Source organism: Chelon labrosus (assembly GCF_963514085.1).
Source record: "Chelon labrosus genome assembly, chromosome: 9".
Lineage (NCBI taxonomy): Eukaryota > Metazoa > Chordata > Actinopteri > Mugiliformes > Mugilidae > Chelon > Chelon labrosus.
In genome coordinates, this window is record NC_140359.1 from 25,843,247 (window position 1) to 25,863,677 (window position 20,431).

The 20,431-nt window shown below is 42.3% G+C and overlaps 5 protein-coding genes across 13 annotated transcripts in view; 1 reads left to right on the forward strand and 4 right to left on the reverse strand.

The window, feature by feature from the left end:
* The window catches only part of camk2b1 (calcium/calmodulin-dependent protein kinase (CaM kinase) II beta 1), a 72,690-nt gene extending 71,281 nt beyond the window's left edge, over nucleotides 1-1,409 (forward strand). For all 9 annotated transcript variants that reach the window (XM_084551152.1, XM_084551144.1, XM_084551147.1 and 6 more), the window contains one exon: nucleotides 583-1,409. The gene's annotated coding sequence lies outside the window, so the exon portion shown is untranslated. The remainder of the gene's footprint in view (nucleotides 1-582) is intronic.
* Nucleotides 1,410-5,678: 4,269 nt separating this feature from the next.
* On the reverse strand, nucleotides 5,679-7,529 carry LOC311492812 (nuclear factor 7, ovary-like; the record flags this gene model as incomplete). The annotated part of the gene is made up of 1 exon (XM_084551226.1): nucleotides 5,679-7,529. One exon carries the CDS (start codon nucleotides 7,527-7,529, stop codon nucleotides 6,102-6,104), a length of 1,428 nt encoding a protein of 475 aa, XP_084407352.1. The 3' UTR covers nucleotides 5,679-6,101.
* A 1,177-nt stretch (nucleotides 7,530-8,706) lies between these two features.
* Nucleotides 8,707-10,621, reverse strand: LOC311492811 (zinc-binding protein A33-like). Its single transcript, XM_084551225.1, has one exon. The coding sequence runs from the start codon at nucleotides 10,555-10,557 to the stop codon at nucleotides 9,127-9,129; it is 1,431 nt and encodes a 476-aa protein (XP_084407351.1). The 5' UTR covers nucleotides 10,558-10,621; the 3' UTR covers nucleotides 8,707-9,126.
* Nucleotides 10,622-11,789: 1,168 nt separating this feature from the next.
* Nucleotides 11,790-14,002, reverse strand: LOC311492810 (nuclear factor 7, brain-like). The gene has a single exon (XM_084551224.1). It carries the CDS (start codon nucleotides 13,503-13,505, stop codon nucleotides 12,069-12,071), a length of 1,437 nt encoding a protein of 478 aa, XP_084407350.1. The 5' UTR covers nucleotides 13,506-14,002; the 3' UTR covers nucleotides 11,790-12,068.
* Nucleotides 14,003-14,302: 300 nt separating this feature from the next.
* On the reverse strand, nucleotides 14,303-16,236 carry LOC311493244 (nuclear factor 7, brain-like; the record flags this gene model as incomplete). The annotated part of the gene is made up of 1 exon (XM_084551804.1): nucleotides 14,303-16,236. Exon 1 carries the CDS (start codon nucleotides 15,737-15,739, stop codon nucleotides 14,303-14,305), a length of 1,437 nt encoding a protein of 478 aa, XP_084407930.1. The 5' UTR covers nucleotides 15,740-16,236.
* Nucleotides 16,237-20,431: the final 4,195 nt, after the last annotated feature.

The window sequence follows — 20,431 nt, forward strand, 5'->3', positions numbered from 1 at the left end:
ACCCCACATGTTACCCAGCACGGTGGAACAGTGGTTAGTGCTGGTTCCTCACAGCAAGGGCCAGAGTTGCATGTTCTCCCCGTGTTTGCGTGGCACTCCGGTTTCCTCCCACCATCATCAAAAAAACATGGGTGCTAGGCGCACAGTGCTCAGGACTAACCCTCCATCCAACCATGTAATGCAAGTGCTTTATTTTTATAATGACAAATAAAGCACTTTACCTTTACCAATGACAGCTGGAATAGGCTCCAGCCCCCCTAGCAACCCTCCAGAGGACGAGTGGTTACAGAAAATGCTTCCCATAGTTATTGCTCAATCTCCTCTGGGATTATAAATTAATTCTGCTTTAGGAATCCAAGAATCCTGGAAGTATAGTAAAAGTAGCAGGTTTTACATTCCCATTCATTCCTAATATCTGATTATCTTCATTAATGTGCCCATGCAAATCACAATGTGCCTCCTTTACATATCATATATTAAACTCAGTCGGTCTGGATTCGAACCCAGAACCTTCTTGCAACCTTCAAGTCACACTTTTGTTGTCATTTGTTTAGTTAATGCTGTTTTTTTCTTCTTTCTTAGGGTTGAATGCTGTAATTTTGTCTGTCAGGAGTGCTCTGCTGGAGAGAGGAGGAGGAGGAAGATGAGGAGGAACGGCTGAAAGAACACGTCCAGTGTGTGTTAAGGGGGACAGGGCTCTTCACCCCCTCCTACAAGCAACCCTCAACCCTCCCTCGCTGGATGCCCAGCCTCAAACCCCCAGCATGCATCTCTTCTTGCGCTACTACCGCCCCTGTCGGTGACACACACCACACGACACCTTCAGTCAACGATCAAACAGCAGCAGCGACCCTTCACCCTTCACCCTTCACCCTTCACCACCTGGGCTTCCCTGGCCTTCCTCTTCTTCTTCTTCTTCTTCTTCTTCTTCTTCTTCTCCTTCTTCCCCCGACACACTGGGCGTTTGATGATGATGATGATGGGATGATGGGGGGGAGGTGGGGGTGTTTTCAGCACTGGGTGTGACTCCTTCTTCCCGTGGCCTCTCCCCCTCCCCTTCCCTACAGTTTTTGTGACACCGACCCTCTTGTCGTCCTGTAAATCCACACTTGTGTGACATAAACACTGCACTGGAAATACAGTATGTAAAGTTTTAAGTAAAATCTATTATTACCATTATTACTATAGTATTATTAATATTATTATTATTATTATTATTATTATTATTATTATTACACATTTGCAATTGTATATGTAATTTGTATAATTCAGAATTCTTGATGCCAGTGGTTTTTAGAGTCGAAGGAAATCTTTTTTTTGTTTGTTTTTTCTCTAATCTTTATAAGGAAGCATGCCCCCCCTCCCCTCCCCTCCCCTAATTCCCCCCCATGCCCCCACCCATATTAACAGTGGCTGTTTTTTATTGTGGCTATTAAGTGGAATATGATATTGGCAGTTTTTTGTAATTTTTGCTCCTCGTATGTTAGCCGTAATGACGCGCCCAAACTCGTCCACGTGTTTTAGTGTTATTGGCTATTTTATTTTTTATTTTTTTTTTTGGAAGGGGTGTGAGTGATGGGTGTCATTTGTGAATGTAGAGGGTGAGGCCTCCTGTGTGTGCGTGCATGTGAAAGATAGAGAGGTTATCTTAGCCGGACACGTTGCTGGGCTAAGTCCGACCCTTATGTCCCGGTGCGGTGCGCTTGCTAAACCCGGCGTCTCCCTGCAGGATGCGCCGGGTTCTCTGAACGACGAGGCCTAAAGCATTTAGCGTGAGGAGGCATCAGGGAGGAAAGAAAACGTTTTTGTTGCTCTTGTTTTGTGCGTGGAACATTTCTCGTTTTAGCATTTGCCGAACGGTCTTACAAGCCAATAATTCTCTGTTTATTTAAATGATTTGATCCAGGTTCCTTGCATGAGTCCTCTTAAATAAGAGCTTAATAATAATGAATAAATAAATCCAAGGCCTTCCTAATGTTAAAGAAGCTTAGTTTTAGGAAAATTCACTCACAGCAGCATCAGGAATATGAAAAAGAGTCGCCCCCCTGACTAGATGGGTCAACTTTTAGTTCGTGAAAGCACTGAAAACACATCAAAAATGTTATTTCTTCTTTTACACATCTGCTTTTTTTTTTGGTTTTCTGTGTATGCATAATAATGAATATGCCAAACATTATTATTTAAAAAAAAAAAAGGGATTTGATCTCAGTGACATGCAGTTTCCTAAACCTCACCGTCCCTCGACCACACGGCCCTGCCTTCAAGCATATCAGCCTCGGGTCTTATTTTTCTGGCTAGCGGTGCTAAAAAAAAACAACAACAACAACAACAAAAAAAAAGCTGTCCCGGAGAGAGGGGGATGCGCCGTCGGTGGCTCCTGCCGTTGCTAGGCGACAGCCGAGCACCCGCTTGCAGCATCAGCGCACTTTTCCTCTCTGAGGAAATATTTTTAACTCGCTTGAATATCTCGGTGCTGGAACACAATAGCCCCCAGCCCCCCCTTCTATTTATTTATTTTATAATCTATCTATCTATATCTATTTGTTTCTTCTGAATCGATACGAGAAATGACTCTCGCTTCCAAAAAAAGCCATAGTGCAGAAGCTGGTGCTGTCGCTGCCTTCACTAAACAAAGCACACACAGACGATTAACCAACACTTCGGCCCATATCAGTAATAAAGGATGACGGGTGCGTTCGTTTCGTGGTTTGTCGTTTCAGGACAGTCTTTAGCCACAGGGTGCAATATTTGTGATTTGTGATTTATGTGTGTGTGTGTGTCTGCAAGCATGTGTATTGGTTGTATCTCAGTGTGCATTCTTTACAAGCCTGGCGGGACATTTTAACATTTTAAGAGGTGTGCGTTGTGTGAGAGACGGATGAGGAAGGCGTTATTTCGGAGGACGCATCAGTCCCCTGCCTTCAGCCCAGGACTTTTCATTTTTCTTACATATATATTATTTTTTTCATGCATTGTGTTTTTACTGTGTTGTTCTCTTTGATTTTTGTGTTACGGTAAAGTGTTATTAGCTTTTTATGACATAAAGTGCTTGTGCCAGCGGTGGAGGGTTGAACCAGGACTGAACCGGGATTGAATCAGGACTGAATCGGGACTGAACGGATGGACATTGCAGCACTGAAAACTGATTTGGCGGGAGTTCACTTTGCGATCAGCTGTACCGCTGTACTTTGCTCGTCCACCATTGGCTGCCTTCACATTTGTCTCGCCCCCCCCGTCGGTCAGACCAAGATGTTAAGAGACCGGGCAGTCGGTTTTTGGTGAACAGTCCTCAGGTTTCTATTTATTTTTGAATATTTATTTATTTATTTTAGTGGGTATTTTTATTCTTTTTTTTCTTTTTTTTTTTTTGCTATTGTACGACTCGTGCACTTGTGCAAGTACTGTCTGTAGCTGTTCAAAGGGACAATGCTCCGTGTAAAGCGTGACTGTTTTTTTTTTGTTTGTTTGTTCATTTTAAAGATTTGCATTCTGCATGTGTTTTCTTGTAACGACCAACATGGTGTGAACTTCTTCTTTTCTGCTTCTCCTGCGACTTCAGATCAGCGACTTCTGTGGCCGTTTTGTGGTGTCTTATCTCTCTTCCACTGAGGCCGCTGCCTATCCTGTGCTGGAGTGGGACGTTTTTCACTCCAAAACACATATTAACAGAGGAGCTGTCCCTCCAAAAGCTTCATTGTTGTTTTCTTTTCTTTTTTTACAAGTTCACGTCCGGTTCGGCCTCTCTTTGTTCTTGTGTTAAAGGGGAACTACTGTTTTTTACAACCTGGACCTTATTTCTAGCATAAAATACGACCGTCTACTCACCCATATAACTTTTGCGTCATTTGCACTTGTTCAGGAGATTATTTGATTATTTTAATATTCTGCGTCTCGGTGCCCCATTCACTCCCACTATATGGATATACGCTGATCTAATTATCTCCCAAACGAGTGCAAACGACACAAAAGTTATATGGGTGAGTAAACGGTCGTATTTTATGCTAGAAATAAGCTCCAGGTTGTAAAAAAACAGTAGTTCCCCTTTAACAAAGGTCAAAAGGTCACAAACATGACCCCAGCTCCGCCCCTTACAAAAAAAGGAGAAAAAGCAGCATGTACAGTACAAAGGTGTCGTTCTTATGTTCTTCTTAGTGTGTTTATAGCCTTGAAAATCACTATAATAAGATTCACATATTTAAAACGAGGGAGTACACAGTATTACACACCTGCAACTAACTAGCATCGTAGCTGGCCTTTTTCATTTTATTTTATTTTATTTTATTTTGTTTTGCATGACAGTTAACAGGAGACTCTGTGACTTTTTTTTTTGGTGTTTTTATTTGGGTTCTCATTTTCTACTGAATGCTGGTATACTCCACCTTTCTCTATTTTTCTCAGCTTTTTAAGTGCATATAACTATTTTTGTCTCCAGATGATATAACGAAGATGATTATAATGAAGTTTATTATATTAATGACTGTGGTACTGAGGACGACTGTGAGGAAGTCGACAGTGATGATGATGATGATGACGATTATTTCGCATGCTTTTCTATGGCGGCTCTGTGTTGTCAGTGCAGGACGGCCCCCTTGCGTGCACAGCTGAGGGGGACACGCGATGGGGGGGGGGGGATCTGTCCCCGCAGACAGATGAGAGGCGGTTCAAAGAGCGAATGAGCACAAAAGTAAAGCACAAGCATGCACATGGATGGCAGGCTGATGCTCCTAATGTAGCTGCACGAGCGGTTGACCTTAGCGTCGCGTCAGCTCATTGTTCTCCAGCTTCCACTAAGATTAACGATCAGGCCTGCAAAAATGACGCCGCTAAATCATCAGACGTACCTGGCGGCGCAGCTCTGCTTCTAAGCTGCATAAAGTGTCCTCCTCTGGTCTCTCGGGGTCAGTGCGAGCTCTGCTGCCTTCCTGCCAAGCTGTTTAGTCAGACGAAGCGTCACTGAGAGAAACCGTAGCCGCCGTGTTCGCTCTGAACTTCTGCCATCTTCTTTCTCCAGCCGCTGAGCTGCACTGAAAACACTGAGCAAGCTTCTATGTGTCGGCTCTCTTTCACTCTTTCCACCACCCCCACCCCCTCTCCCTCTGTTTCCCGGCTTCTTCGATCATTTCTCTGCAGCTGACTCTTTCTAGTTTGTCCCTTTTTGTCAGTTTGGGTTTTTACTTCTGTATAATAATATTAATCCTCTAGTTCTCGGATTCTTCTTCGGATTGTTGCTCTGTTCTCTCACGTGAACATGTGTTAAGGTGTTAACAATAAAAAAACGTTTAAATAGAAAGTTTACCGTCTCTCTCTCCATCTCTCTGTGTGTTTACAGACGGATAAAACTCCTTTGATTGGCTTTGATTCTTTTTATTCACAGAGATCATCCAAGATACGTATGAAACGCTCGACATCTGACTGTTAGCTAGAGTCAATCCTGAAGTGCTGTTGGACAGGAAGAGTTTAAATAAAGACACGGGAGCAAACAGCAGCTCCAAATGTTGAATTAAGACACACAGCTACTAAAACAGACGTCCACAATTCACAGACATTCACAAAGATCAATCATTGTGGTCATTAATAAAACGAGAATCCCAAACATTTTCTCATGTGTGAGCTGATTCTGTCTCTGACATTTTACTAAAACTAGAGAACTAAAAATATGAGTGAAACATTTCAATCAACACAGTCATCAGGCTGTAATTTGGACTGAACCATGAAGAGAAATATTAATTGTGTCTAACATCATTTAAAAAAAAAAATGTACACATACAATTGAACGTAAAGAATGGAACTAAAGTTAACGTTAAATATCAACAATAAAACAGTGGGACACTGCTCAGCTATATCTCATATACCTAGCCGGCCTCAAGCAGATTGGTTCCCTCCATGGTGAGCTTGAGGTTCTGCTTAAGGTTTCTCTTCCCAACATCACCTTCGTGCTTGCTCTGGCTGTTTCAGGCCTGGTTCTGAATTTACTCTAAACTTAAAGTTTTGTTTTGTGCTTTAATGTCAAGCTACAAAAGAGGGTGTCCCATCATGTAAGTTTACAGTTTTAACTATGATTTTCTTGAAACTGATAAAATAACGATTATAATAATAGTCACCTAGGCCTCAGCAGACACCCTGATCTTAGTTGGACAGATTTTGATGTTGGGGGTTTTGGCATCAACAGCATCTCCGATATCAAAATATGGGAAGAGTTTCTCAGTGAAGGTGTCTCTGTAGGTGTAGATCTTAGTCTTCTTTTCAGAGTTGTAGAAGGACACCTGTCCACTCTCATAGTCCAGCTGGACCCTGATCCTCTGGAGACTCTTTTTCACTGTGACAGTCTTGGCTTCACCATCAGTGTATTCTCCATCATCATGCTTTAAACACCACTGTCCATATTTTGGTGAAAACATCGGTTGATTCTTGTCAACGGTCTCTTTGCTTAAACCTATAATCCATTTAGGATGATCTCCCACCTCCACCTCCCAGCTGTGTTTCCCTGAGCTGAAGCCCTCAGAGCCCAGAACTTCAGGATACACAGGGAATCTTTCTGGATTGTCAGGGAGATCCTGCTTTGTGTCTCCCCATCTCACACTGGTCAGATCATCAGACAGATAGAGCCAGGGGTTTGCAGTGTTTGGGTCCAGAATGACAGGACTGTAGTGGACCTTCTCCTTCATCTTCTCCCAGACTCTGAAGGACAGGTTGCCCAGGTGTTTGGCCACATCTATCAGGACTCCTGAGACCAGCTGTGGATCTGGCAGTGACCACTGGGCTCTGGCTCTGGTCTGAGTGGGTTTATAACTGTTGAGGAACGGCACGTTGGCTTTCTTCAGCTCTTGTTCAACAGCAGAGATGCTGACTGACAGAGAGGAGATCTGCTCCTGAATCTTCTTCATCTCTCTGCTGATGATCTCCCCTTTCTGCTCCTCTTCCTTCTTCAGAGCTGCCAGTCTGGACTCCTCTTCCTCGTTCAGGAACTGACGAAGCTTGTTGAACTCAGCTTTGATCTTCTTCTCTGTGAACAGCTGCTGGTTCTTGGAGTGTTGAATCACCTCATTGTAAGTGTTCTCCACTTGTTCGTATTTGTCCCTCTTGTCCTGCAGAGACTTTAAGTCAGATTTCAGCTGCTCCTTCAAGTCATTCACTGCTTGTTCTAGAGGAACCACTTTGTGACTCTGGTGGAGAGAAAACTCACAGACGGGACAAACAGCTTTCTGCTCATCCTCACAGAACCAGTAAGGCACTTCTGAGTGTTCAGCACACACCACCTCCTCCTTCTCTGTCTCCTTTTCTTTTTCAATCATGGCTGAACTTTCACTCTGCCTCTTGGCAAAGGAGTCAGCCAGTTCACTAAATTCAGTATGAGATTTTCTTTTGAGGGTTTTCTTTTTACAAATAGCACAGTTTTTGTTTTCAGCTTGTTCCCAGAATTTCTGCAGGCAGCTTGAACAGAAGCTGTGGTTGCAGCTCAGAGACACAGCGTCTCTAAAAGTCTCTGAACACACATGACAGCTCAGGTAATTTTCAAGTCTCTCAGCCATTTCTCTTGATTGATTCCAGATTTAGAGACTCACCAAACTTTAAGCTCTGCCACTTGAAATCCTCTTAAGTCGTTTTCTTAAGTACTCATCCCGTCTCCACCTGACCAACAACGAAAACCTTTCACTTATATTTACTTGTGTTATGGGTGGAGCTGATTTCATTGTAATAAAACTGTTTTTATTCAAGGTTCAAAGGTTCAGTTTAACTACTTCTGTGACTTTCAACCTGAGCCATTTTTAGCAATGTCCCGTCATATTTGAATGTTCAGTATTCAATGTAGACTGATTAAAATACTCCAAACTGTTGAAAACAATGAGTCTAATTTAAAATGTGCTTTTACATATTTGAGTCAACACAGCAGCAAAACAGGGAAATTCCCATAAACGTATAATAACGTATTCTTTCAGTAAATCAGGACACGCTATAAAGTGTTTTATTAATACATGATGAGATGATAATCCACAAAAATTATGTTATGTTAATAAATTCAAATATTTTCACATAAAATTCACAAAAAAAGCACAAAAAATACAAATCTTTAAATTTGCATTTTACACAATCGATGTCAACATGAAAACCAGAAAGTATACCGTCTCTCTCTCCATCTCTCTGTGTGTGTGTTTACAGACGGATAAAACTCCTTTGATTGGCTTTGATTCTTTTTATTCACAGAGATCATCCAAGATACGTATGAAACGCTCCACATCTGACTGTTAGCTGGAGTCAATCCTGAAGTGCTGTTCGACGGGAAGAGTTTAAATAAAGACACGGGAGCAAACAGCAGCTCCAAATGTTGAATAAAGACACACAGCCACTAAAACAGACGACCACAATTCACAGACATTCACAAAGTTCAGTCATTGTTGTCATTAATAAAACGAGAATCACAAACATTTTCTCATGTGTGAGCTGATTCTGTCTCTGACATTTTACTAAAACTAGAAAACTAAAAATATAACTGAAACATCTGAATCAACACAGTCATCAGGCTGTAATTTGGTCTGAACCATGAAGAGAAATATTAATTGTGTCTAACATCATTTAAAAAAAACTTTACACATACAATTCTGTTTAAAAAAAATCTATTAAAGATCAAGTTTGCGTGAATAAAACTGAATGAACTTAAAGAATTTGACTAAAGTCAATGTTAAATCTCAAATTTAAAACAGTGGGACACTGCTCTTCTGTGATTATATGATTTAACATGAAATTCCTTCTTGTTAGAAATCATTCAGTGGTCCTGGTCTTATCAACCTGTCCAGTCTTCTTGGCCTGCAGTTGTCCACTACCACCTCAATGCATCATGCATCTATGATACGTCTTTTATTCAATCATGTAACATGTATCAGCTATATCTCATGTACCTGCCTGGGCCTCAAGCAGATTGATTTCCTCCATATGATGAGCTTGAGGTTCTGCTTAAGGTTTCTTGTTTTTTTTTTTCTTGCCACCGTCACCTTCATGCTCCTTGTGGGGTTTCAGACCTGGTTCTGAATTTACTCTAAACTTATCGTTTTCTTTTGTGCTTTACTGTCAAGCTACAAAAGAGGGTGTTTTTCTTAAAACTGATGAATTAACGATTGTAATAACAGTCACCTAGGCTTCAGCAGACACCCTGATCTCAGTTGGACAGATTTTGACATCTGAGGTTTTGGCATTAACAGCATCTCCGATATTAAAATATGGGAAGAGCTTCTCAGTGAAGGTGTTTCTGTAGGTGTAGATCTCAGTCTTGTCTACAGAGTTGTGGAAGGACACCTGTCCACTCTCATAGTCCAGCTGGACCCTGATTCTCTGGAGACTCTTCTTCACTGTCACAGTCTTGCCACCACCGTTAGTGTATTTTCCATTAACATGCTGTAAACACCAGAATCCGTATTTTGGTGAAATATTCGGTTGATTCTTGTCAGCTGTCTCTTTGGTTAAACCTATCAGCCATTTAGGATGATCTCCCACCTCCACCTCCCAGATGTTTTTCCCTGAGCTGAAGCCCCCAGAGCCCAGAACACTGGTATACTTAATCAATCTTTCTGGATTGTCAGGGAGATCCTGCTCTTTGTCTCCACGTCTCACACTGGTCAGATCATCAGACAGACAGATCCAGGGGTTTGCAGTGTTTGGGTCCAGAATGACAGGACTGTAGTGGACCGTCTCCTTCATCTTCTCCCAGACTCTGAAGGACAGGTTCCCCAGGTGTTTGGCCACATCTATCAGGACTCCTGAGACCAGATGTGGATCTGGCAGTGACCACTGGGCTCCAGCTCTGGTCTGAGTGGGTTTATAACTGTTGAGGAACGGCACGTTGGCTTTCTTCAGCTCTTGTTCAACAGCAGAGATGCTGACTGACAGAGAGGAGATCTGCTCCTGAATCTTCTTCATCTCTCTGCTGATGATCTGCCCTTTCTGCTCCTCTTCCTTCTTCAGAGCTGCCAGTCTGGACTCCTCTTCCTCGTTCAGGAACTGACGAAGCTTGTTGAACTCAGCTTTGATCTGCTTTTCTGTGAACAGCTGCTGGTTCTTGGAGTGTTGAATCATCTTATTGTAAGTGTTCTCCACTTGTTTGTATTCGTCCCTCTTGTCCTGCAGAGACTTTAAGTCAGATTTCAGCTGCTCCTTCAAGTCATTCACTGCTTGTTCTAGAGGAACCACTTTGTGACTCTGGTGGAGAGAAAACTCACAGACAGGACAAACAGCTTTCTGCTCATCCTCACAGAACCAGTAAGGCACTTTTGAGTGTTCAGCACACACCACTTCCTCCTTCTCTGTCTCCTTTTCTTTTTCAATCATGGCTGAACTTTGACTCTGCCTCTTGGCAAATGAGTCAGCCAGTTCACTAAATTCAGTATGAGATTTTCTTTTGATGATTTTCTTTTTACAAATAGCACAGTTTTTGTTTCCAGCTTTTTCCCAGAATTTGTGCAGGCAGCTTGAACAGAAGCTGTGGTTGCAGCTCAGGGACACGGGGTCTCTGAAAGTCTCTGAACACACATGGCAGCTCAGGAAATTTTCAAAAAGTTTCTCAGCCATTTCTGTTGATTGATTCCAGATTTAGAGACTCACCAAACTTTAAGCTCTGCCACTTGAAATCCTCTTAAGTCGTGTTCTGGAGTACTGATCCCGTCTCCACCCGACTAACAACAAAAACCTTTCACTTATATTTAACTGTGTTATGGGTGGAGCTGTTCATTGTAATAAAACTTTTTTTTTTTTTTTTTCAAGGTTCAAAGGTTCAGTTTAACTACTTCTGTAACTTTCAACCTGAGCAATTTTTAGCCAGGTCCCCTAATATTTGAATGTTCAAATATTAGGGGACCTAATATTTGACAATGCATCATGCATCTATGATATGTCTTGTATTCAATCATGTAACATGCATCAGCTATATCTCATATACCTGGCAGAAGCAGATTGGTTGAGGTTCTGCTCAAGGTTTTTTCCTGTTAAAAGGGATTTTTTTTTCTTTCCATCGTCACCTTTGTGCTTGCTCTGGGGGTTTCAGGCCTGGTTCTGAATTTACTCTAAACTTAACGTTTTGTGCTTTATTACACCTGCACATCAACGCCAGCAAGACAAAGGAGATGGTGATCAACTTCAGCAGGAAACCACAGCTGACTGCACCGGTGAACATCCAGGGCTTGGACATTGAGGTCGTGGAGGATTACAAGTACCTGGGTGTTCACCTTAACAATAAACTGGACTGGACACATAACACAAACGCCCTGTACAAGAAGGGCCAAAGTCGTCTCCAACTGCTTAGACGACTGAGGTCCTTTGGAGTGTGCAGGGCACTGCTCAGGACTTTTTATGACTCTGTGGTGGCTTCTGCCATCCTATATGCAGTGGTCTGCTGGAGCAGTGGAAGCTCAGAGAGGGACAGGAAGAGACTGAACAAGCTGGTCAGACGGGCCGGCTCTGTCCTGGACTGCTCTCTGGACTCCATCGAGGAGGTGGGTGAGAGGAGGATGTTAGCCAAGCTGACATCAATCATGGACAACCCCTCTCACCCACTGCATCAGACTGTTTCAGACCTCAGCAGCTCCTTCAGCAGCAGACTGCTGCATCCACGCTGCAAGAAGGAACGCTACCGCAGGTCATTCATTCCAACTGCCATCAGGCTGTACAACACCAGCCTGAGACAATAAGAACTGTCATTTTGCACAAATAAATCTGCCTTTTTGCACACACCACTACCTCACCAACTTATAGTTTTTCCTGAAGTTTTTAGCAATCTATTTATTTGTAAATTATTATTCCACCACCACAGTGTATATACAGAATGTCTTTATATTTGTTGTTATTTTTTTGTATATATTTTTCAAATCAGTACTTGTGTTTTTTTTTTCGTCACTGTTTTGTATATTTTGACAATTCTGTGCTACTGTGACAAGTTAATTTCCCATACGTGGGATCAATTAACATGTCTTATCTTATCTTATCTTATTGTCAAGCTACAAAAGAGGGTGTCCCATCATGTAAGTTTGCCGTTTTAACAAGGATTTTCTTAAATCTGACAAAATAACGATTATAATAATAGTCACCTAGGCCTCAGCAGACACCCTGATCTCAGTTGGACAGATTTTGATGCCACAGGTTTTGGCATCAACAGCAACTCTGATATAAAAATATGGGAAGAGTTTCTCAGTGAAGGTGTCTCTGTAGGTGTAGATCTCATTCTTGTCGTCAGAGTTGTAGAAGGACACCTGTCCACTCTCATAGTCCAGCTGGACCCTGATCCTCTGGAGACTCTTTTTCACTGTGACAGTCTTGTCATAACCGTAAGTGTATTTTCCATCACTAAGCTCTAAACACCAGAATCCGTTCTCTGGTGAAATCTTCAGTTGATTCTTATTAGCGGTCTCTTTGGTTAAACCTATAATCCATATAGGATGATCTCCCACCTCCACCTCCCAGCTGTGTTTCCCTGAGCTGAAGCCCTCAGAGCCCAGAACTTCAGCATACTCAGTTAATCTCTCTGGATTGTCAGGGAGATCCTGCTTTGTGTCTCCATGTCTCACACTGGTCAGATCATCAGACAGATAGAGACGGGGGTTTGCAGTGTTTGGGTCCAGAATGACAGGACTGTAGTGGACCTTCTCCTTCATCTTCTCCCAGACTCTTAATGACAGGTTCCCCAGGTGTTTGGCCACATCTATCAGGACTCCTGAGACCAGCTGTGGATCTGGCAGTGACCACTGGGCTCTGGCTCTGGTCTGAGTGGGTTTATAACTGTTGAGGAATGGCACGTTGGCTTTCTTCAGCTCTTGTTCAACAGCAGAGATGCTGACTGACAGGGAGGAGATCTGCTCCTGAATCTTCTTCATCTCTCTGCTGATAATCTCCCCTTTCTGCTCCTCTTCCTTCTTCAGAGCTGCCAGTCTGGACTCCTCTTCCTCTTTCAGGAACTGGCGAAGCTTGTTGAACTCATCTTTGATCTGCTTCTCTGTGAACAGCTGCTGGTTCTTGGAGTGTTGAATCACCTCACTGTAAGTGTCCTTCACTTGTTCGTATTTGTCCCTCTTGTCCTGCAGAGACTTTAAGTCAGATTTCAGCTGCTCCTTTAAGTCATTCACTGCTTGTTCTAGAGGAACCACTTTGTGACTCTGGTGGAGAGAAAACTCACAGACGGGACAAACAGCTTTCTGCTCATCCTCACAGAACCAGTAAGGCACTTCTGAGTGTTCAACACACACCACTTCCTCCTTCTCTGTCTCCTTTTCTTTTTCAATCATGGCTGAACTTTGACTCTGCCTCTTGGCAAAGGAGTCAGCCAGTTCCTTCAGGGTAAAATTCACCCTGAGATTTTCTTTTGAGGATTTTCTTTTACAAATAGGACAGTTTTTGTTTTCAACTGTTTCCCAGAATTTCTGCAGGCAGCTTGAACAGAAGCTGTGGTTGCAGCTCAGAGACACGGGGTCTCTGAAAGTCTCTGAACACACATGGCAGCTCAGGTAATTTTCCAAAAGTTTCTCAGCCATTTCTGTTGATTGATTCCAGATTTAGAGACTCACCAAACTTTAAGCTCTGCCACTTGAAATCCTCTTAAGTCGTGTTGTCCCTTCTCCAACCGATCAACAACAAAAAATCTTCCACTTTCATTTACCTGTGTTATGGGTGGAGCTGATTTCATTGTAATAAAACAGTCAAACTTCTTTTTGAGTGTGTCCCCACTAGATGGTGCTGTTTCTTTGTTAAAAATCTTTAAGGAATTCTCCATAAACCTTTGCTGTGACTGTCAAACCCTGTCAGCTCCTATGCTTGAGAGACGTGCATATGGAAAAGTCCTGAAACACAGGTAGACGACTCATTGAACGACTATTTATATTAGTTTTTGTCACATTGGTAAGCTGTTTACCTGCTGAAAGTAAGATGTAAAGTATCTAAGCCCATTAAGCTGCAGCACAGAACCAGTCAGAAACTTTAGTGAAGTGTACACTGATCAGGCATAACATTATGACCACCTTCCTAATATTGTGTAGGTCTCCCTTGTTAAGTAAAAAGTCATTTTGAACTGTTGCAGGTAGTTTGAACAGAATTTATGGTTGCAGTTCTGAGACATTTAACTACTTCTGTAACTTTCAACCAGAGACATTTTTAGCCATGTCCCCTAATATTTGAATGTTCAGTATTCAATGTAGACTGATTAAAATACTCCAAACTGTTGAAAACAATTAGTCTAATTAAGCTACAAAAGAGGGTCTACCATCATGTAAGTTTGACGTTTTAACTATGATTTTCTTAAAGCTGATAAAATAATGATTATAATAATAGTCACCTAGGCCTCAGCAGACACCCCGATGTCAGTTGGACAGATTTTGATGTCAGAGGTTTTGGCATCAACAAAAACTCCGATACCAGAATATGGGAAGAGTTTCTCAGTGAAGGTGTCTCTGTAGGTGTAGATCTCAGTCTTGTCTTCAGAGTTGTAGAAGGACACCTGTCCACTCTCATAGTCCAGCTGGACCCTGATCCTCTGGAGACTCTTTTTCACTGTGACAGTCTTGTCATAACCGTAAGTGTATTTTCCATCACTAAGCTCTAAACACCAGAATCCGTTCTCTGGTGAAATCTTCAGTTGATTCTTATTAGCGGTCTCTTTGGTTAAACCTATAATCCATATAGGATGATCTCCCACCTCCACCTCCCAGCTGTGTTTCCCTGAGCTGAAGCCCTCAGAGCCCAGAACTTCAGCATACTCAGTTAATCTCTCTGGATTGTGAGGGAGATCCTGCTTTGTGTCTCCATGTCTCACACTGGTCAGATCATCAGACAGATAGAGACGGGGGTTTGCAGTGTTTGGGTCCAGAATGACAGGACTGTAGTGGACCTTCTCCTTCATCTTCTCCCAGACTCTGAAGGACAGGTTCCCCAGGTGTTTGGCCACATCTATCAGGACTCCTGAGACCAGCTGTGGATCTGGCAGTGACCACTGGGCTCTGGCTCTGGTCTGAGTGGGTTTATAACTGTTGAGGAATGGCACGTTGGCTTTCTTCAGCTCTTGTTCAACAGCAGAGATGCTGACTGACAGGGAGGAGATCTGCTCCTGAATCTTCTTCATCTCTCTGCTGATAATCTCCCCTTTCTGCTCCTCTTCCTTCTTCAGAGCTGCCAGTCTGGACTCCTCTTCCTCTTTCAGGAACTGGCGAAGCTTGTTGAACTCATCTTTGATCTGCTTCTCTGTGAACAGCTGCTGGTTCTTGGAGTGTTGAATCACCTCACTGTAAGTGTCCTTCACTTGTTCGTATTTGTCCCTCTTGTCCTGCAGAGACTTTAAGTCAGATTTCAGCTGCTCCTTTAAGTCATTCACTGCTTGTTCTAGAGGAACCACTTTGTGACTCTGGTGGAGAGAAAACTCACAGACGGGACAAACAGCTTTCTGCTCATCCTCACAGAACCAGTAAGGCACTTCTGAGTGTTCAACACACACCACTTCCTCCTTCTCTGTCTCCTTTTCTTTTTCAATCATGGCTGAACTTTGACTCTGCCTCTTGGCAAAGGAGTCAGCCAGTTCCTTCAGGGTAAAATTCACCCTGAGATTTTCTTTTGAGGATTTTCTTTTACAAATAGGACAGTTTTTGTTTTCAACTGTTTCCCAGAATTTCTGCAGGCAGCTTGAACAGAAGCTGTGGTTGCAGCTCAGAGACACGGGGTCTCTGAAAGTCTCTGAACACACATGGCAGCTCAGGTAATTTTCCAAAAGTTTCTCAGCCATTTCTGTTGATTGATTCCAGATTTAGAGACTCACCAAACTTTAAGCTCTGCCACTTGAAATCCTCTTAAGTCGTGTTGTCCCTTCTCCAACCGATCAACAACAAAAAATCTTCCACTTTCATTTACCTGTGTTATGGGTGGAGCTGATTTCATTGTAATAAAACAGTCAAACTTCTTTTTGAGTGTGTCCCCACTAGATGGTGCTGTTTCTTTGTTAAAAATCTTTAAGGAATTCTCCATAAACCTTTGCTGTGACTGTCAAACCCTGTCAGCTCCTATGCTTGAGAGACGTGCATATGGAAAAGTCCTGAAACACAGGTAGACGACTCATTGAACGACTATTTATATTAGTTTTTGTCACATTGGTAAGCTGTTTACCTGCTGAAAGTAAGATGTAAAGTATCTAAGCCCATTAAGCTGCAGCACAGAACCAGTCAGAAACTTTAGTGAAGTGTACACTGATCAGGCATAACATTATGACCACCTTCCTAATATTGTGTAGGTCTCCCTTGTTAAGTAAAAAGTCATTTTGAACTGTTGCAGGTAGTTTGAACAGAATTTATGGTTGCAGTTCTGAGACATTTAACTACTTCTGTAACTTTCAACCAGAGACATTTTTAGCCATGTCCCCTAATATTTGAATGTTCAGTATTCAATGTAGACTGATTAAAATACTCCAAACTGTTGAAAACAATTAGTCTAATTAAGCTACAAAAGAGGGTCTACCATCATGTAAGTTTGACGTTTTAACTATGATTTTCTTAAAGCTGATAAAATAATGATTATAATAATAGTCACCTAGGCCTCAGCAGACACCCCGATGTCAGTTGGACAGATTTTGATGTCAGAGGTTTTGGCATCAACAAAAACTCCGATACCAGAATATGGGAAGAGTTTCTCAGTGAAGGTGTCTCTGTAGGTGTAGATCTCAGTCTTGTCTTCAGAGTTGTAGAAGGACACCTGTCCACTCTCATAGTCCAGCTGGACCCTGATCGTCTGGAGACTCTTCTTCACTGTGATAGTTTTGTCATCACCATCAGTGTATTTTACATCACTATGCACTAAACACCAGAATCTGTATTTTGGTGAAGCAATCGGTTGATTCTTCTCAACTGTCTCTTTGGTTAAACGTATAGTTCATTTAGGATGATCTCCCACCTCCACCTCCCAGCTGTGTTTCCCTGAGCTGAAGCCCTCAGAGCCAAAAACATCATCATGGTTGAGCTTTCTGGATTGTCAGGGAGATCCTGTTCTGTGTCTCCACGTCTCACACTGGTCAGCAGGGGCGTAGCACCAAATTCTGGGCCCTGTACACTCTTAATGTCAGTGGGCCCCTATCCCTGCCAGTGCACGAAGCACGCAAGTAAAAAAAAAAAAAAAAAAAAAAAAAAAATTGGGGCATTTTTTTTTTTTATAAATAAACAAGCATAAATCAGGTTTTAAGCTAAAATCAGATCAGATTATATTGATGACTGGTTCTTTCATTCGCCACCTGAATTGATGCATTTGGCCTACTTGTGCTCAAACACCTATAAACATTAGGCTGCATCTGGTTTGTGTACTAACGTTTTGATCAATGACACATTTTGATTTCAAAACATTTATTCTTGAACAGGAGCCAACAACTGTACACAGAGAATCAAATCAAATAAACTATCTAATTTTTCAAGCTTGCAGAAAAAGAAATAAAGCCTTGCTAAAGCCTTACACGAGATGTAAGGATGTAATTTACATCCCAGTAAATGCCAACTGACTCTGGACTACGACAACGTTAATGGATGCAGTTACACAACAAGTAAACTCGGTTCTCCTTTCGGAAAGAAAGCAGTTAACAGTTGCTTCCCCTCATTCTGCCTTATTTCTTTTTCTTTCTGCTCTTTCTTTTTCTGGTTCCCCGATTTGAGTTTTTTGGGCGGCATGATGACAGCTAGCCTCCAGGTCATTCAATCTGCGGTCACTGACGTGCTTGTCGCCAGCCGCTGTCTATGGGCGGACTAAACCATTTTGCGTCTGCAAGAGGGGGCCCCCAGAATGTCCAATATGTTGGGAGGGCTGTGACACAAAGTTCATTCTCTGAGTTGATGTTATCAATATATTTGAAATGCATTATGATACCAATTAATTGGAACGCCCAATTCATTCATTCATTCATTCATTCAAAAAAATAATCTGGATTTTCATGGGCCCTCTCCCTACTCGGGCTCTGGGTAGTCAGGTCCCCTTTTCCCCCCACTACCACGGCCATGCTGGTCAGATCATCAGACAGATAGAGCTGGGGGCTTGCAGTGTTTGGGTCCAGAATGACAGGACTGTAGTGGACCTTCTCCTTCATCTTCTCCCAGACTCTGAAGGACAGGTTGCCCAGGTGTTGGGCCACATCTATCAGGACTCCTGAGACCAGCTGTGGATCTGGCAGTGACCACTGCGCTCTGGCTCTGGTCTGAGTGGGTTTGCAGTATCAGCGCTCTTTTCCTGTCTGAGGAAATATTTTTAACTCGCTTAAATATCTCGGTGCTGTCTGGAAAAACAATAGCCCTCCCTTTTATGTATTTATTTTATAATCTATCTATCTCTTTTATTTGTTTCTTCTGAATCGATAAGAGAAATGACTCTCGCTTCCAAAAAGACATAGTGCAGAAGCTGGTGCTGTCGCTGCCTTCACTAAACAAAGCACACACAGACGATTAACCAACACTTCGGCCCATATCAGTAATAAAGGATGACGGGTGCGTTCGTTTCGTGGTTTGTCGTTTCAGGACAGTCTTTAGCCACAGGGTGCAATATTTGTGATTTGTGATTTATGTGTGTGTGTGTGTCTGCAAGCATGTGTATTGGTTGCATCTCAGTGTGCATTCTTTACAAGCCTGGTGGGACATTTTAACATTTTAAGAGGTGTGCGTTGTGTGAGAGACGGATGAGGAAGGTGTTATTTCGGAGGACGCATCAGTCCCCTGCCTTCAGCCCAGGACTTTTAATTTTTCTTATATACATATTATTATTTTCATGCATTGTGTTTTTACTGTGTTGTTCTCTTTGATTTTTGTGTTACGGGAAAGTGTTATTAGCTTTTTATGACATAAAGTGCTTGTGCCAGCGGTGGAGGGTTGAACCAGGACTGAACCGGGATTGAATCAGGACTGAATCGGGACTGAACGGATGGACATCGCAGCACTGAAAACTGATTTGGCGGGAGTTCACTTTGCGATCAGCTGTACCGCTGTACTTTGCTCGTCCACCATTGGCTGCCTTCACATTTGTCTCCCCCCCCCCCGTCGGTCAGACCAAGATGTTAAGAGACAAGGCAGTCGGTTTTTGGTGAACAGTCCTCAGGTTTCTATTTATTTTGAATATTTATTTATTTATTTTAGTGGGTATTTTCATTCTTTTTTGGGGTTTTTTTGCTATTGTACGACTCGTGCACTTGTGCAAGTACTGTCTGTAGCTGTTCAAAGGGACAATGCTCCGTGTAAAGCGTGACTGTTTTTTGTTTTTTTTTGTTCGTTTTAAAAGATTTGCATTCTGCATGTGTTTTCTTGTAACGACCAACATGGTGTGAACTTCTTTTCTGCTTCTCCTGCGACTTCAGATCGGCGCCTTCTGTGGCCGTTTTGTGGTGTCTTATCTCTCTTCCACTGAGGCCGCTGCCTATCCTGTGCCGGAGTGGGACGTTTGTCACTCCAAAACACATATTAACAGAGGAGCTGTCCCTCCAAAAGCTTCATCGTTTTTTTTTTCTTCTTTTTTAACAAGTTCACGTCCGGTTCGGCCTCTCGTCGTTTTTGTGTTAAAGGGGAACTACTGTTTTTTACAACCTGAACCTTATTTCTAGCATAAAATATGACCATCTACTCACCCATATAACTTTTGTGTCATTTGCACTCGTTCAGGAGATTATTTCCCGTGAAACTTGTTAATTTCACCAATATTCTGCGTCTTGGTGCCCCATTCACTCCCACTATATGGATATATGCTGATCTAATTATCTCCTGAACGAGTGCAAATGACACAAAAGTTATATGGGTGAGTAGACGGTCGTATTTTATGCTAGAAATAAGGTCAAGGTTGTAAAAAAAAAACAGTAGTTCCCCTTTAACAAAGGCCAAAAGGTCACAAACATGACCCCAGCTCCGCCCCTTACAAAAAAGGAGAAAAAGCAGCATGTACAGTACAAAGGTGTCGTTCTTCTGTTCTTCTTAGTGTGTTAATAGCCTTGAAAATCACTATAATAAGATTCACATATTTAAAACGAGGGAGTACACAGTATTACACACCTGCAACTAACTGGCATCGTAGCTGGCCTTTTTTATTTTATTTTATTTTATTTTATTTATTTTGTTTTGCATGACAGTTAACAGGAGACTTGTTCTTTTTTTTTTGGTGTTTTTATTTGGGTTCTCATTTTCTACTGAATGCTGGTATACTCCACCTTTCTCTATTTTTCTCAGCTTTTTAAGTGCATATAACTATTTTTGTCTCCAGATGATATAACAAAGATGATTATAATGATAAAGTTTATTATATTAATGACTGTGGTACTGAGGACGACTGTGAGGAAGTCGACAGTGATGATGATGATGATGACGATTATTTCGCATGCTTTTCTATGGTGGCTCTGTGTTGTCAGTGCAGGACGGCCCCCTTGCGTGCACAGCTGAGGGGGACACGCGATGGGGGGGGGGGGGGGGATCTGTCC